This window comes from Tuber melanosporum (assembly GCF_000151645.1).
Source record: "Tuber melanosporum whole genome shotgun sequence assembly, scaffold_57, strain Mel28".
Lineage (NCBI taxonomy): Eukaryota > Fungi > Ascomycota > Pezizomycetes > Pezizales > Tuberaceae > Tuber > Tuber melanosporum.
In genome coordinates, this window is record NW_003299103.1 from 312,533 (window position 1) to 325,427 (window position 12,895).

The 12,895-nt window shown below is 50.2% G+C and overlaps 4 protein-coding genes; 2 read left to right on the top strand and 2 right to left on the bottom strand.

The window, feature by feature from the left end:
* Positions 1–123: 123 nt before the first annotated feature.
* GSTUM_00009454001 (uncharacterized protein) lies at positions 124–931 on the top strand. XM_002840716.2 has 4 exons: positions 124–221; positions 272–331; positions 387–512; positions 609–931. Exons 1-4 carry the CDS (start codon positions 191–193, stop codon positions 662–664), a joined length of 273 nt encoding a protein of 90 aa, XP_002840762.1. The 5' UTR covers positions 124–190; the 3' UTR covers positions 665–931.
* A 166-nt stretch (positions 932–1,097) lies between these two features.
* On the bottom strand, positions 1,098–3,104 carry GSTUM_00009455001 (uncharacterized protein; the record flags this gene model as incomplete). XM_002840717.2 has 2 exons in its annotated part: positions 1,098–1,719; positions 1,777–3,104. The coding sequence occupies 2 exons, from the start codon at positions 3,102–3,104 to the stop codon at positions 1,257–1,259; spliced, it is 1,791 nt and encodes a 596-aa protein (XP_002840763.1). The 3' UTR covers positions 1,098–1,256.
* Positions 3,105–3,839: 735 nt separating this feature from the next.
* On the bottom strand, positions 3,840–7,899 carry GSTUM_00009456001 (uncharacterized protein). XM_002840718.2 has 5 exons: positions 6,305–7,899; positions 5,782–6,228; positions 5,130–5,643; positions 4,384–5,085; positions 3,840–4,321 (listed from the first exon to the last, which is right to left on the bottom strand). Exons 1-5 carry the CDS (start codon positions 7,119–7,121, stop codon positions 3,913–3,915), a joined length of 2,889 nt encoding a protein of 962 aa, XP_002840764.1. The 5' UTR covers positions 7,122–7,899; the 3' UTR covers positions 3,840–3,912.
* A 307-nt stretch (positions 7,900–8,206) lies between these two features.
* GSTUM_00009457001 (uncharacterized protein) lies at positions 8,207–11,272 on the top strand. XM_002840719.2 has 8 exons: positions 8,207–8,652; positions 8,754–8,787; positions 8,848–9,002; positions 9,063–9,245; positions 9,298–9,463; positions 9,541–9,684; positions 9,793–10,563; positions 10,614–11,272. The coding sequence occupies exons 1-8, from the start codon at positions 8,482–8,484 to the stop codon at positions 10,991–10,993; spliced, it is 2,004 nt and encodes a 667-aa protein (XP_002840765.1). The 5' UTR covers positions 8,207–8,481; the 3' UTR covers positions 10,994–11,272.
* Positions 11,273–12,895: the final 1,623 nt, after the last annotated feature.

The window sequence follows — 12,895 nt, forward strand, 5'->3', positions numbered from 1 at the left end:
ATTCAATGTAATCACGTGATATGAAGCCAATCTGTCACCCTATCGCATCTTAAACCTTGCCGTCGCCGCCCTTCGTTCCTTGAGAATATGTATCATAAACCAAAGCTCCCTCATTCATTCTCACCCTCACCCACCGACCTGAACAACCCACCCCTACTACAGCTACCTCACACACCCAAAGATCCCCAAAATGTTCTTCGGCCTAATGCCCCTGATCAAAAGTCCCCCCCTCTCCATCCCAACTCTAGCTCCCAACTAACAACCACCATAGTGACAATCCTAATGATAAACGCAATAGCGATCCTCTCCGAAGACCGATTCCTAGCAAGAAGTACTTTCCCCCTCACCGGTGAACTCTGCCACATTCGCTAACTGCTTTTGCACAGTCGGCTGGAGTACCGCCACCCCCATAGAACCACAATCATTCGGAATGCAGCAGCAGATCGTCGCGAACGAGAGCATTAAGGCTAAGACTATGAATTTGATTTCGGCGACGAGGACCTTGATGAGGAGTGAGTTCTTTTTCTTTCTTTCTTTCTTTCCTTCTGCGTTTGGGCGGGCGGTGGTACAGGGGGATGTGGGTTAATGCGGGTGGTCTGGGGGGATAGTACCGCTCATTGGGATTAATTCGCTGTTGATTGTTTATGAGCTTTTGCTCGGGTAGAGGGGGAGGGGTGCGGGAGCTACGGTGTTTACTAGGGTGGGATCGGAGGTGGTGGGTGCTAGACTACGGTCGGAGTGATGTCATAGATGGAAGGATGGAGTGTTGCTTTGTTTTGCTATAATGCATAGGGAATGAAATGGAAGGCTGCTGGAAGTTGCTTTCCTTGTCCTTCGGTTTCTTCCACGCTGCTGAGTGGGCTTTCGATTGTACTTGTACGATATGCTTGGAGTGCGTTCGTGGCCTTGATTGAAATATTGTCTCTATATCCAACGGTTGATCTAGAAGGTTCGGGGTGGTGAATTGTTTTTTTTGGGTAGCACTGTGCTGGTAAGGCTAATGGAAAAAGCCGGCTCGGGAGTTGGTGTCCTAGAAACTTGGCTGAACCGGGATTGGGCTTCGAGTGATAGCGGGTGAAGGTCATTATCTCTGGACCGGATTTAAAGGTGTTATCATAACCTCCCTCTATCATTGCCAGGAAGCGCTAATGTCACCTATTGATTTCTATCCCAAGCCCAAAGCCAATCTCCCAACATCACTTCAGCCTATCTCCCTTACCGTGCCCTTTTAAACGCTAACAAATCGTCCTCCCCCGTTACACCACCTCCCTCAAAACCTTCTCCACGGCAGCCTCTACCCTCTCTGCCCTCACACTCCTCGCCAACTCCTTCATAACCTTCCCGACGAAAAAGCTCGCAAGGCCCTTCCTCTTCTCCCCTCTCCCCCCCCCATCCTCTTGTAGCCCACGAAGCTGCACCAGAACACCAACGCTCCGCCCATCGTCATCATCGCTCGTCACGGTCCGGCGCACAATCTCCTCCAGCTCCGCTTCCGACAAGGCTTTTATCGCGAGATTCTCCTGCTCGATTATCTGCTCCACGGTTCTGGTTTCGCTGGGAGAGAATAGGGTTGTTGACAGGAGGGATTTCGCAGTAGCGGAGGTGATCTTGTTGGTTAGGAGGTGGGTGATTAGTGATGAGAGAGTGGTTGGTGTGAGGGGGTTAAGGGGCCAGGGGAGGGCATGGGTTGTTAGCGTTCCGCCGAGTCCGTGGATTAGCCTATGGGAAAGGGGGGATGTTAGAGTTGTGGGGTGGAAATTGGGGGGGGGGGGGTACCAGTTTCCAACTATTTTTCCGACTTCTTTGCCTTTCTTTTGTTTTGCTGTTTCGGCGGTTCCTAACGCGGTGGTGACCTTTTCGACGACGTCTTTGTAGTAGGATATTACCCCTACTTCTCCTTCGTCCCACATCATTAACGTTTGTGCATCCCTCACGTTTAAGTGATATCCCGTTCCCGTGAGCTGTTCGAGGACTTCATCAGGCAGCAGTGGCAACTCCTTCCTCACACTCTCTACAACCCCCGGCGCAATAACCACAGGACCCAGGTCTGGGTCAGGCATATACCTATAATCCACCCCCCTTTCCTTCCCTCTAAGCCTCTTCGTAGTCCCCTTCTCAACATCCCAACCCCTCGTCTCACCCTCGACCACCCCGCCGTTCTCCAAAATCCGCACCTGCCTCTCCACCTCAGCGGTTATCGCCTCCTCAACCAACTTCAGCGAGCTCAAATTCTTAATCTCGCAGCGCCGCCCAAGCTCCTGCACGCCCTTGGAGCGCACAGAAACGTTAACATCAGCGCGGAGCCCTCCCCACTCCATACCCACGACACAAGCCCCCACGGAACGCAGCGTAGCCTGCAACTTCTTCATAACAGCCGAAGCAAACGCCACACCGGGAATGTCAAATGGAGCGGTAATAATTTCCACGAGCCCCGCGCCAACGCGGTTGAGGTCCACCAGCGAGACATTTGCGCTAGCAATCGTCTTGCCAGTGTCCTGCTCCAACTGAACTTGGCGAATGGGCACGCGGACCCCCCCGCTACTCGCGTATGGGGTATCGTGCGGGTACAGCATTACGTGCCCGTCATTCGCGAGGGCAGAGTAGAACTGCGTGATCTGGTACCCGCTCGGTTGATCCCAGTAAAAGTAATGCTTCCTATCAAACCTGGACACCTCATTCACCCTGCACCGAAGTGCGATCGCTGCTCTTAGCGCGGGTAGTAGGACAGATTTATTAAGCCTCGGTTGCGACCCTGGTAGCGCTGCGTCGAAGGGCGCAATATGTGTGTTTGGGGGGGCGCTGATGCTCGTGCTTGACCGGCTGAAAAGCTTTCTAGCGCAGTTGAGTTGCGCGTGGATTTCTAGGCCACAGGTTACCACGTATGCTTCCGGGAAGGTCCTGCACTTTAGGGATTGGCGGGATCTGCGCTCGGATTTTAGCCTTGTTTTCAGGTCTTTACGGAATGTTCCGGTTTCGGGGGATGGTGGAGTGGTGGTTGTCGTCGTTAGTCTTCGGAGGGGGATTGAGTGGAGCCGGAGGCGGAGGTGGAAGGTGCGGAGACAGGATTGGCAGATATATGCCGTTGCGGGGGTGCGGGGTGGCATTTAGGGGGATTCAAGTGTGTGGTTAGTGGAGTGATGGGGGGGGAATGTTTGACGGTTGAGGATTGGTTGGCGGCGGTCATTAGTGATGCAGGGTAACTAACTCTGTACTGTCGGTATGATACTGCTTTAAGGGGAAACCAAGCAGCCGGCTTCTAAGGTATGGATTCCAATTCACGAGTCCCTTCCCAATGCTCTATAAGGAGGGGTGGGGCCTCCTCACTACCTTTAGATTTTCTTTTAATGGTTAACCTAGGAAAAGGATATTGAATGTTCAGCGATACAAATTCTCAGTCGGAGAGGCGAGTGATGGTATATGATCAAGCGGGGCATTTTTGGGAACATGTTGGAAGGCTCCTCAATTCGGCCAGTCTTGACTAGATATATACTAGAGCGCGCACAACTTCCGGACCCTTGGCAGCACCGCCGACTGGATGATAGGTGTTGCCCAAACCAACTTCCCTTGTATCATAAGCCGGATCTCGGATGATGTTGATAGGGCCCAGTTTAGCAACGACCGTTCTGCTTTTATGTCAGCACGGGCTGCCCCAAGCAAGAGGATCTGTTTTTCGTGACAGTAATTTGGAGCGTCCTAGGTGGTCGTGGGACTACAGTATCCCTTACAATTTCGCGAAACGACAGGAGACGGGTAGTCATCTACGAGCACGCAGTGCAACGCCAGGGATAAATCGGGAGACTCCCTAGTTTAAGCTACAGTACCCATCGACTAAATACTAGCCCAGGAAGCCAAACGACCGACTTATCTCTCCCAACGACAAATTTTCCCTTTCACGAGTGACTCTCCACGACTTCACCCGTCCCTGACAATCTCTCCCATAACCCTCCTCTGGAACTCTTTGATAATAGCATCGACCCTTAGTAGTGCACCGGAAGCCAGACCCAGAACCTTGCTCCCGCCCCTTCCAGCAATAACAATCCCACCGAGCCATTCCTGCGTCTCAACTAGCTCCTTGGGATGATCCCTCGCGAGCCCTACTCCGTCCTCGGAGTTCAACTCCAGCATCGTCAGCAATGTGAACAGCAGTCCTTCTAGCACGGTTTCCTCATCAGTGTGGCGGAGGCTGAATGTGACCTCCCAGATCTCTCTGGTCATTTGCGGAAGTGCGGGTGCGGAAGGACCGGTTGCGTGGAGGATTATGCCGAGAGTTTTGAGAAAGCTTGTTAGGAGGAAAGGGGTAAAGTGGATGCCGCGGCCGGAGCTGTTGGGTGTTAGATATGCTTTTTTACAGAGTAGTGATAGAGAGAGGGAAGGGGGACTTACTAGTCTTTCAATGCCGCCCACCATCTCCCCGTCAATGGGAAAAAGAAAGCCTCAGCAACTACTTTGCTGAGTTTGTTCTCCGTAGGTTTTGCACGCTTCTTTTCCACCTCAATTCTACTAGAGAATACACGCACTTTGATGACATTCGGCCCTGCAGCTTTATCTGATGCTTCTGCTGCCATAGGCTGGATCATGAGCCGTTCCAGAGTGCTTGTTATTCTTTCTAATGGAGTTCTGGGCTTAGCCTTGCTCCATATGGCGTCTCCCTTGGCGGGAAGGCGCTTGGAAGGGAATAGATCTGTGCTGCTCTTTCCCTTAGCTGACTCGATGCTGAGTGGGAGGTCATCATCTTTAAATCCAGCCAGCTCCCTTGCACCAATTCCGATTGCAGATAAAATACCGGCGCGTTGTCCCATAGAGTAATCCCCTTCGAAGAACAGCTTTGCTAGCAGTGGCCCCGCGATTGTTGGGAGAGAGACAACCAATGCAATTAGAGCTTGCATACGCATCTCTTGAAAGTTGTCCATGTCGTATTTGTCGTGCATCCCCGCGAGGTGTGAGGTGAGCTCGAGGGCATGATCTGTGAGTTCTTTTCCAAAAGCCGCTTTCCGCCGGATGAGGGAGGCAGCTGATCCTAGAGATAGTTGTTGACGGTCGTAGGATTCTGTATCGCGAAGCATAGATAGGAGATCTCGGATGTAGCTGTTTCTGTTAGTGAGTGATGGCTTGTGATTAGCGGGACTTACACTGGTGGGGTGTCCCGTTTTCTGACAACATCTGCTGCATCCTCTTCCGAGTCCTCTGGATCAGAATCTGGCTTTGCGTAGGGCACCAAGTCGTCGTCGTCTTCTTCCTCCTGGCCACCCTCTTTTACCTCTTCAATTACTTGGATCACCGAAGTCATCCTTGCCTTTGGCTGGATGGTTGGGTGCCTTTTCTTGCTGACGATTAATCCTGGAGGGGTCAGTAGACCCGATGCAGACCCGACTGTGTCTTCTATACTAGGAATGCCCTTCCACCATTTAGCCTCTTCTGTAGAAGTTTCATGGACTCCGAAGTTCATCTTGCTCCCTTCCTTATCGACGAGACCAGAGAAAGACTCCCCGACAACCATTCCAAGGAATCGGGCTCGTTCGGACGTAGCTCCAATCCGATTAGATATCCCATTTAAGAACGTTGAAGAACGTGCCATACGGGTCATGAACGCAGGCATCTGGCGATGGACATATCCGGCACAGAGAAGGAGTACCTGAGTGTTCACTTTAATGAATGAGACAAGAGAGAAAGAATAAGCATTTAATATATTTATAGTAGCAACAAATAAATGCACTAGAAGCAACCGCCGACCACCGAGACGGGCTGGCGAGAAGATCAAGTACAAAGAAAGGTCAGACAAACCTTCTTGCTGTAATATGGGCGCGTGTTTGATCCATAGCTGATTTGAAAAATGCTGCAGACTTTTTTCAAACAACCCTTTGAGAGTTATAGCATCCTTCGCTAGAATGGCGATGAGGGCTCTCCGGATTCCTATAGGCTCCCCGATTCCACCGCCTTGACTACCGACCAACCATTCCACTACTAAAGCTCGAAGATCATCATCGCCATCCACTAGAGAGCCTATGAGGCCCGCAATGGATGATACCTTGGCAGCATCCTCTTTCCACCATCCACTCTCGTGATACATCTCTGGCGATATAGAAAGGTGCTTCAAAGATAATTTACGTAGTAGAGAGGCCAAATATGTATGCTTGTTATGCGCCGGAAGAGGAAATATCAATTTGTGTAGTTTCTCTAGTCCACCTTCGGGGCGAATATGAGGGTAACTAAGGTTTTCCACGAATTCATCTGTGATCAATCGACATCAGATGTATTCCCGGGTAATAGATCCGCAACTCCTCATGTGAATGATATGGATATATACCACGATGTCCCAAACTAAGTGCCCTCACAATCACTGAATCTAGAGCCTTCCACTCGGCTTCGTTTGTAATGTCAGCTTTAAGGCTAGCCCAAGCAATCTCCTGACCAAGCCAGGATGTAAATAAAGATTCGTTCCCTATCCATCTCCCCGCCCCTTCATTGTCTGTGTCTAGAAGCCTATCGGCCTCTGCAGCGACGGATAGGAGCTTCCCGCCAGCTATTAACGAAGTAAATTCTTTCCAAGCCACTATTCGTTTTGAACCCGCCGAACCGTGACTTCCCCACTCCCAGATTTGATGAATAAAGCCTTCGACTCTTAAAACTGAGTGTAGAAGATCAAAAAGCTCTTCCATTTGTACGTTGAAAGAGCTCTCACTTGGTGTATCTCCCTTGCCCTTAGACAAAAACCGAAGCCTAGAAACAATTCCCCCAAGTCCCGTAATCGATCTAAGGCATTCCGCTAGCTGCTTTCTCTCCCTTTTCGGAAGGAGGTTCCAGAAGTTGGGCACGGTAATTTCTAGCAGTGTGTTGACAACTTGCGAGGCCTTCGGTGTAGGAGTACGAATGTCATATGAGGAGTGAGGCTGAGCATCCGTGGTTAGCAGGTCAAGAATTCGGAAAAGAAGCTCAGGAGAGGGCCTCGAGCGGAGAATAGAAAGGATATCATCCAGATCGGATATGGATCGAGAGATGGATGCTGGGGTGGTAGGGGCTTCAGGGGAACCAGTCGGCTTGGGAACAGCAGTGAGAAGGGGGGTATCGTTTTGTTGGGAAGAGGGGGGAAGGGTTGAGATTCGGATGGGAGCAAGAAGGTCCATGGTATCCGCCACACGGGTAGGATGTGATGTTTTCCTTCTCCTAACTGTGTAACCGTGTTGATTTGTTTCGGGAATTTGGATTGGAAGCTGTGAGATGGGGTAGGTGCTTGGGCGAGGTGCTGCCTATAGATGACAGTGCTTGTATCATGCCGGTATGAAAGGAAGAGGTCGAAAGCGGAGGATCTATACCGGTACCCTGCCGAAGTGTTGTCTTGGTTTGTGTCCCACTCTCGCACCCAATCTTTGTCCTAGCAGCTGGCTAGCGAAAGTGATCTTGCCCTCTGAGTACTGTATGTGGGAACTTGATTTGTGGTATACTCGAAGAGTATCGTGACTGTTGAGGGTAACTTTAGATCAGTTGTTGAATTCGGAACTTTGCTGTAACCAAACAACACCATAATCCTGGTCGTAGTGCAGCATTGATCATGCCCTCCTTTTGTACTCGTACTGTATGACCCCGACTTGTTGATACTGTACCGGTACTCTTCTCTCCCCCACCACCGCCGATACGCGATCCTTTTTTGCCAATAGTTTGTGCGTTGGCAATAGAAGCTTTGAAATTCGGAATCGAACGAAGGGATTGGTTAGTATCTGTCCGTCCTTCATCAAATCTACTCTCATAGTACTCGTACAGGTAACAGCCTCAGCTGGGACCGATACCAGGTACGGTCAGTATTACTGTACTGTACCCGTACAGTACATTCATCAGGACCTGGAGCACCGGTACCAGCATCTAATCACCCCGCCCACCTCCGCATTTCCGGGGATTGTGGAACGCAGGCCTCTCTGCTCCATTCACAGCATAGCTTACTGGTATCGGGAGGTTGTGAAGCGTGACAATGAAATTTCTCCGTGACCTTGTGACAATGGGTGTGTTTCATGCTTTTGGGTATGGTATTATCATATTCCACATACAAGTACGAGTACTTGACCATACCGGTACCGGTATTAATTACAGGGGCTTTCGGCTTTGTTCTGCTGAACGATTCCAACTTCCGACTATTATCCCTCTTTGACATGTGACCATCGCCTTGTAACTTACGACCTTCCCCCCCCCCCGACAATAGCCTACTCGTAGGGTCCATCATCAGAATGTCCAAGGAATCATGCACCTGTAAAGTGTTCCTCGGGACTCGGTGCTCTCGGCTTCACCGAAAAAGAAGAAAAGAAAAGAAAAAAAAAGAAAAACTCTAGATTCACGCTCTCCCACCTGAACCTCGTCTCCTCTCCCTTTCAAACTTACCCTAGACCTTCTTTCCCTTGACCCCTCTTCCCTTCTCCGTTGCCCCCAGACGTTGTGGTCGTTCTAGGATTTGAAAGTTGGCTAATCGGTAGCTCTCTCTCACCCTCACAACTCACCATGTACACCGATCCTGTTCTAGAGTATGGAAAGACCTTTCTTCCTCTGCCTCCTCCGGGAAGTCCCCATGCTGTTTCGGTACCTGGATCTGAGGAGGAAGGGCACACGCCAGCCTTTCGCCACTGGCGCGCCGATCCTAAGGGGGAGTTAATGAGATCTCTTGACCCAAAGGTAGGTCTCTGTAGATTTGTTTCTTTGAGATGGTGACAATTTCCTAGTATCCCATCACCCAGCTTGAATGAGCAATTGCCAATGTATGCTTACATCTCTAGATAAATACCATTTACGATGCTTTCGAGGCAGCTTGTACGGCCTTCCCCCCATACTCGCCGTGTGTATTATTATAGACTGACTGGCGCTCAACAGGCCAAAAATGGCCCAATAACAAATGCTTAGGGTGGCGAGAACAGAAAAATGCAACCGGTCCCTGGGGTCCTTATGTCTGGATGGACTACGAAACTGTCCAGAAGAAACGTGCAGATATAGGCGCTGGCCTTTCCTATCTACACACAGTTCATGGCGTAAGTTTCTCTCGGGATGAGGAGCCTCAGAACTTTGGTGGCTAAAGTCGAGCATAAAAGGTTACCGAGAAGCAATATGGTATTGGTTTATGGTCGCAAAATCGTCCGGAATGGCAGATTGCCGATTTGGCAGCAATGTCCCAATCACTTTACACCGTTAGTATCTACGATACTTTAGGCCCAGAGACCACGGAATACATTATCAACCATGCCGAGCTTCACTCTGTTGTTTGCAGCTTAAATGTATACACCCACACACCTTTATGTTGACCACTTACGGACTAAATCTTTATAGCATGTTCCTGCCCTGCTTTCCATGAGAGACAAGGTACCAGCCCTCAAATTCATCGTTTCTCTTGATCCACTTGAGCGGGAAGGAGAACCTTCCGGAAACACCAAAAAGGCTTTGTTGGGCGCTTGGGCGGAGGAGAAGGGTATTCAAATCTACTCGTTGGCAGAAGGTAGCTCTTTCTTTTTTTTTTTTTTTTTGATATCTTTTGGCCCGATAACCGAAAATTGAGCTGACAAGATTTGAAAGTCGAATCCATTGGGCGACAGCACCCAAAACCATGCGTACCGCCGACCCGAGATGACCCTATAACTATAAATTATACATCGGGCACAACCGGAAACCCCAAGGGTGTATGGCTGACCCACGGCAACGCCGTGGCTGCTGTCACATGTGCGATGACTACCGTAATCCATGGTGGGCCAACGGATGTAATGCTCTCGTATCTGCCGTTGGCCCATATCTTTGCTCGTCTGGCCGAGCAAGTTGCTTTGTGGGGAGGTTCAGCCATTGGCTACTTCCATGGTAATATCCTTGAGCTCGTGGATGATATTAAGGCGCTGCGCCCAACCACCTTCATATCCGTCCCGCGTCTTTACAATAGATTTCACACTTCGATTAAAACAGCCACGATGGAACAGCCCGGAATCAAGGGGGCCTTGTCACGTCATGTTGTGAACACCAAACTTGAAAATATGGGGAAGACTGGCAGTAATAAGCACATGCTCTATGATCGCATCTGGACAAATAAGGTCAGGGCGGGAGTTGGCTTTGATCGTCTCCGTGCGAGTGTAACGGGTTCTGCACCGATCTCACCTACGGTCCTCTCGTTTCTTCGTGTGGTCTTTGCGAATAACTTTTATGAAGGCTTCGGAATGACTGAAACGTATGCTGCGACTGTCGGCCAACTGGGTGGTGATAATTCTGCTGGAAACTGTGGACCTCCCTGTATCAATGTTGAGGTTCGACTCAGGGATGTCTCTGATATGGGATACACCAGCAAGGATAAGCCATACCCCCGTGGAGAGCTCTTGACAAGAGGTCCCACGGTTTTTAAAACTTATTATAAAGCGCCGGAGGCGACGGCTGGCGTATTCGATCAGGATGGTTGGTTTGCAACAGGAGACATATGTTCAGTTGATGAGTTGGGCCGGTTCAAGGTCATCGATCGTGTTAAGAACCTGTTGAAACTTTCTCAGGGAGAATATGTGTCTCCCGAAAGGGTGGAGAACGCTTATCTCGGAAACATGAATATTTTCGCTCAGGCATATGGTAAGTCAAATTTCCTTAAGGATTATCCAGAAGTTGACAAGAAACTCCAGTCTATGGCGATCCACTTCAACCGTTCCTTGTTGCCATATTTGGTATTGATAGAGATCACTTTTCAAGCTTTGCTAGCAAAGTCCTCAGGAAAACTGTCTCTGCAACCGATGAACAGGCTATCAAGGCGGCCTGCGGTAACAGGGAAGTGATCCATGCTGTCCTCCGCGAGATGGACCGAGTCGCGAGGAAGACCAAGATGGCCGGGTATGAGAGGGTCAGGAACATCCACCTCTGCATAGACCCCTTCACAATTGAGAATGACCTTTTGACGCCAACTCTGAAGCTCAAGAGACCCCCGGTTGCGAAAATGTACAAGAAAGAGCTTAGCGTCCTTTATGAAGAAGCACTGGCAGCGCAAGCTCCTAAGGCTAAGCTGTAGACGCTTTGTATACTAGTTTTTATTTGTTTTTGTTTTTTTGTTTATGCACGGGCATTCACTTTTCTTTTCTGTTACTTTGTGGGTAGGGTTGGGTGCACGGGATTACGCCGCATATGCTGGAAAACTAGATAATGCAGACTTTTGACTGGCGTTGTCTATACATATTTTCTTAGGGAGGATATCAGGTGGAAACATTCTACTTGTGTATCATATCTAGCTGTGAACCTATTTTTTTTCTATGGCCTAGGCTCTAATGAAGATGTCACTTAATCTATTTAGTGTACTAAGATCCGCTATCGCAGTAGAATCTTCCTAGATATGACCGGGCGGGCAGGTTCCTTGGATGCCGTATCTGCCTACCCATGGTTACTGTACAATACATCGTACTGTACAGAGCTGTGTATACATCCGTTCTGTGCATTCACACAATGTCACTCGACTCAACTCACATTAATTACTTTTCTGTGCATGGCTTCCCGATGACGAGGGATGTCGCGGCCTTCATATCTCAAAAACGCACACACATATATATACGAGAATGGACCACACTCGCTGGCATTCCATGACGCACTTTACTCTCCCGGGCTTTGCTGAGCGTCCTTGATAAGAGGACCTCTATTGTACCCTGGTTTTATTCTTATTCTCTCTTTTCTCTCATATATTTCACCAGTGCCCTCCGGTCACTTTAGCTCCCCTTGTCCTAACGACACCGTATTGTTTCACGGTCCGAGGAAGGAGGGGTCCGGTTTCTCGGAGATTTCCTGCTTGAAGGGAGAAACTCCGTCAGGGCCAGGAGGGGAGTTTAAGTGGAGGCACAATGCCGGTGGGAAACGAAGACTCGAGTGCAAGTAGAGCCCACGGAGAAGTTGGTGGTGAGGGTGAACCACTCGGGACGCCAGCTCCTATTCCCGATTCCGGGTCGGTCGTGGGTCAGCCCTCCTCTCTAGATAGAGGCATACTCTCTTCTTTGGACCTAGACGGGGGCATGGTGGAGGATTTAAGGGAAATTCCTACGGATGTTCATATCGCTCCGAATCCTGGAGGGGCGGGGCCAGAGATCCTGCCGTCCGAGGTGGGGGCTCCGCACCCAACTCGTGAGAGCCCCATGACGCGAGGAAGTGGGTCGGGTGTTGATGGAATGCGTCATTATCCTCCTCCTCCTCCTCCATCAGTAACACCGCCCAATTTTGGATTGGGGCATCTTCTTTTTGGGCTTTCTAGTTCAGGTTCACGGTTCCTTGAGGAAGGGATACATTCAGGAGGGGCTGTGGGATCTCCTTCCTTGGGCTCTGGTGAGAGTTACCTGAACGAAGGAATAAGAGTTAACCCACTTTTCACAATAGAAGAGGAATCCGAATCCTCAGGGGGAGATGCACCTCCAAAAGAGAGCGATACTCCTGAGTTTATAGATGGCTCACTGGACCTACAAGGAACCCAGGAGGGACCGGATACCATTAGGGCGGCACGGGCTACAACTGTGACGGTGACGGAGGTCCCAAGTGACGATGAATCAAGCCCAGACCCATCTAGGACGGAGGCTAGTGGCCCGGTTCATCCTGGGTTTCGGGGTTTTGTGGGTCCCGACCATCAGTTTTCTTGGCCCTCGCATGTTTGGCCTGGGAGCCCCAGAGTAACCCAGGAGGGGCAGGTCTCCATAGATTCAGTACTTGCTGGCGTAGGTAGTGTTTCTAGCGCTTCTAATTTTCCCACCTCTTTCGAGGGGGAGCGACGAGCGATACACAGGGGCCATCCTCGCCCCCCCGATCCCATTCACAGAGACTCGCAAAGCCAGTCTCCAACCCCACAAACGCGCCAGAGGAGCCATTCTAGTCCAGAACAAACACCACCTAGCCCAAGAAAAAGGGTGTCCTGGGCCCCAAGCACTTTTCAACCCCCCATCAT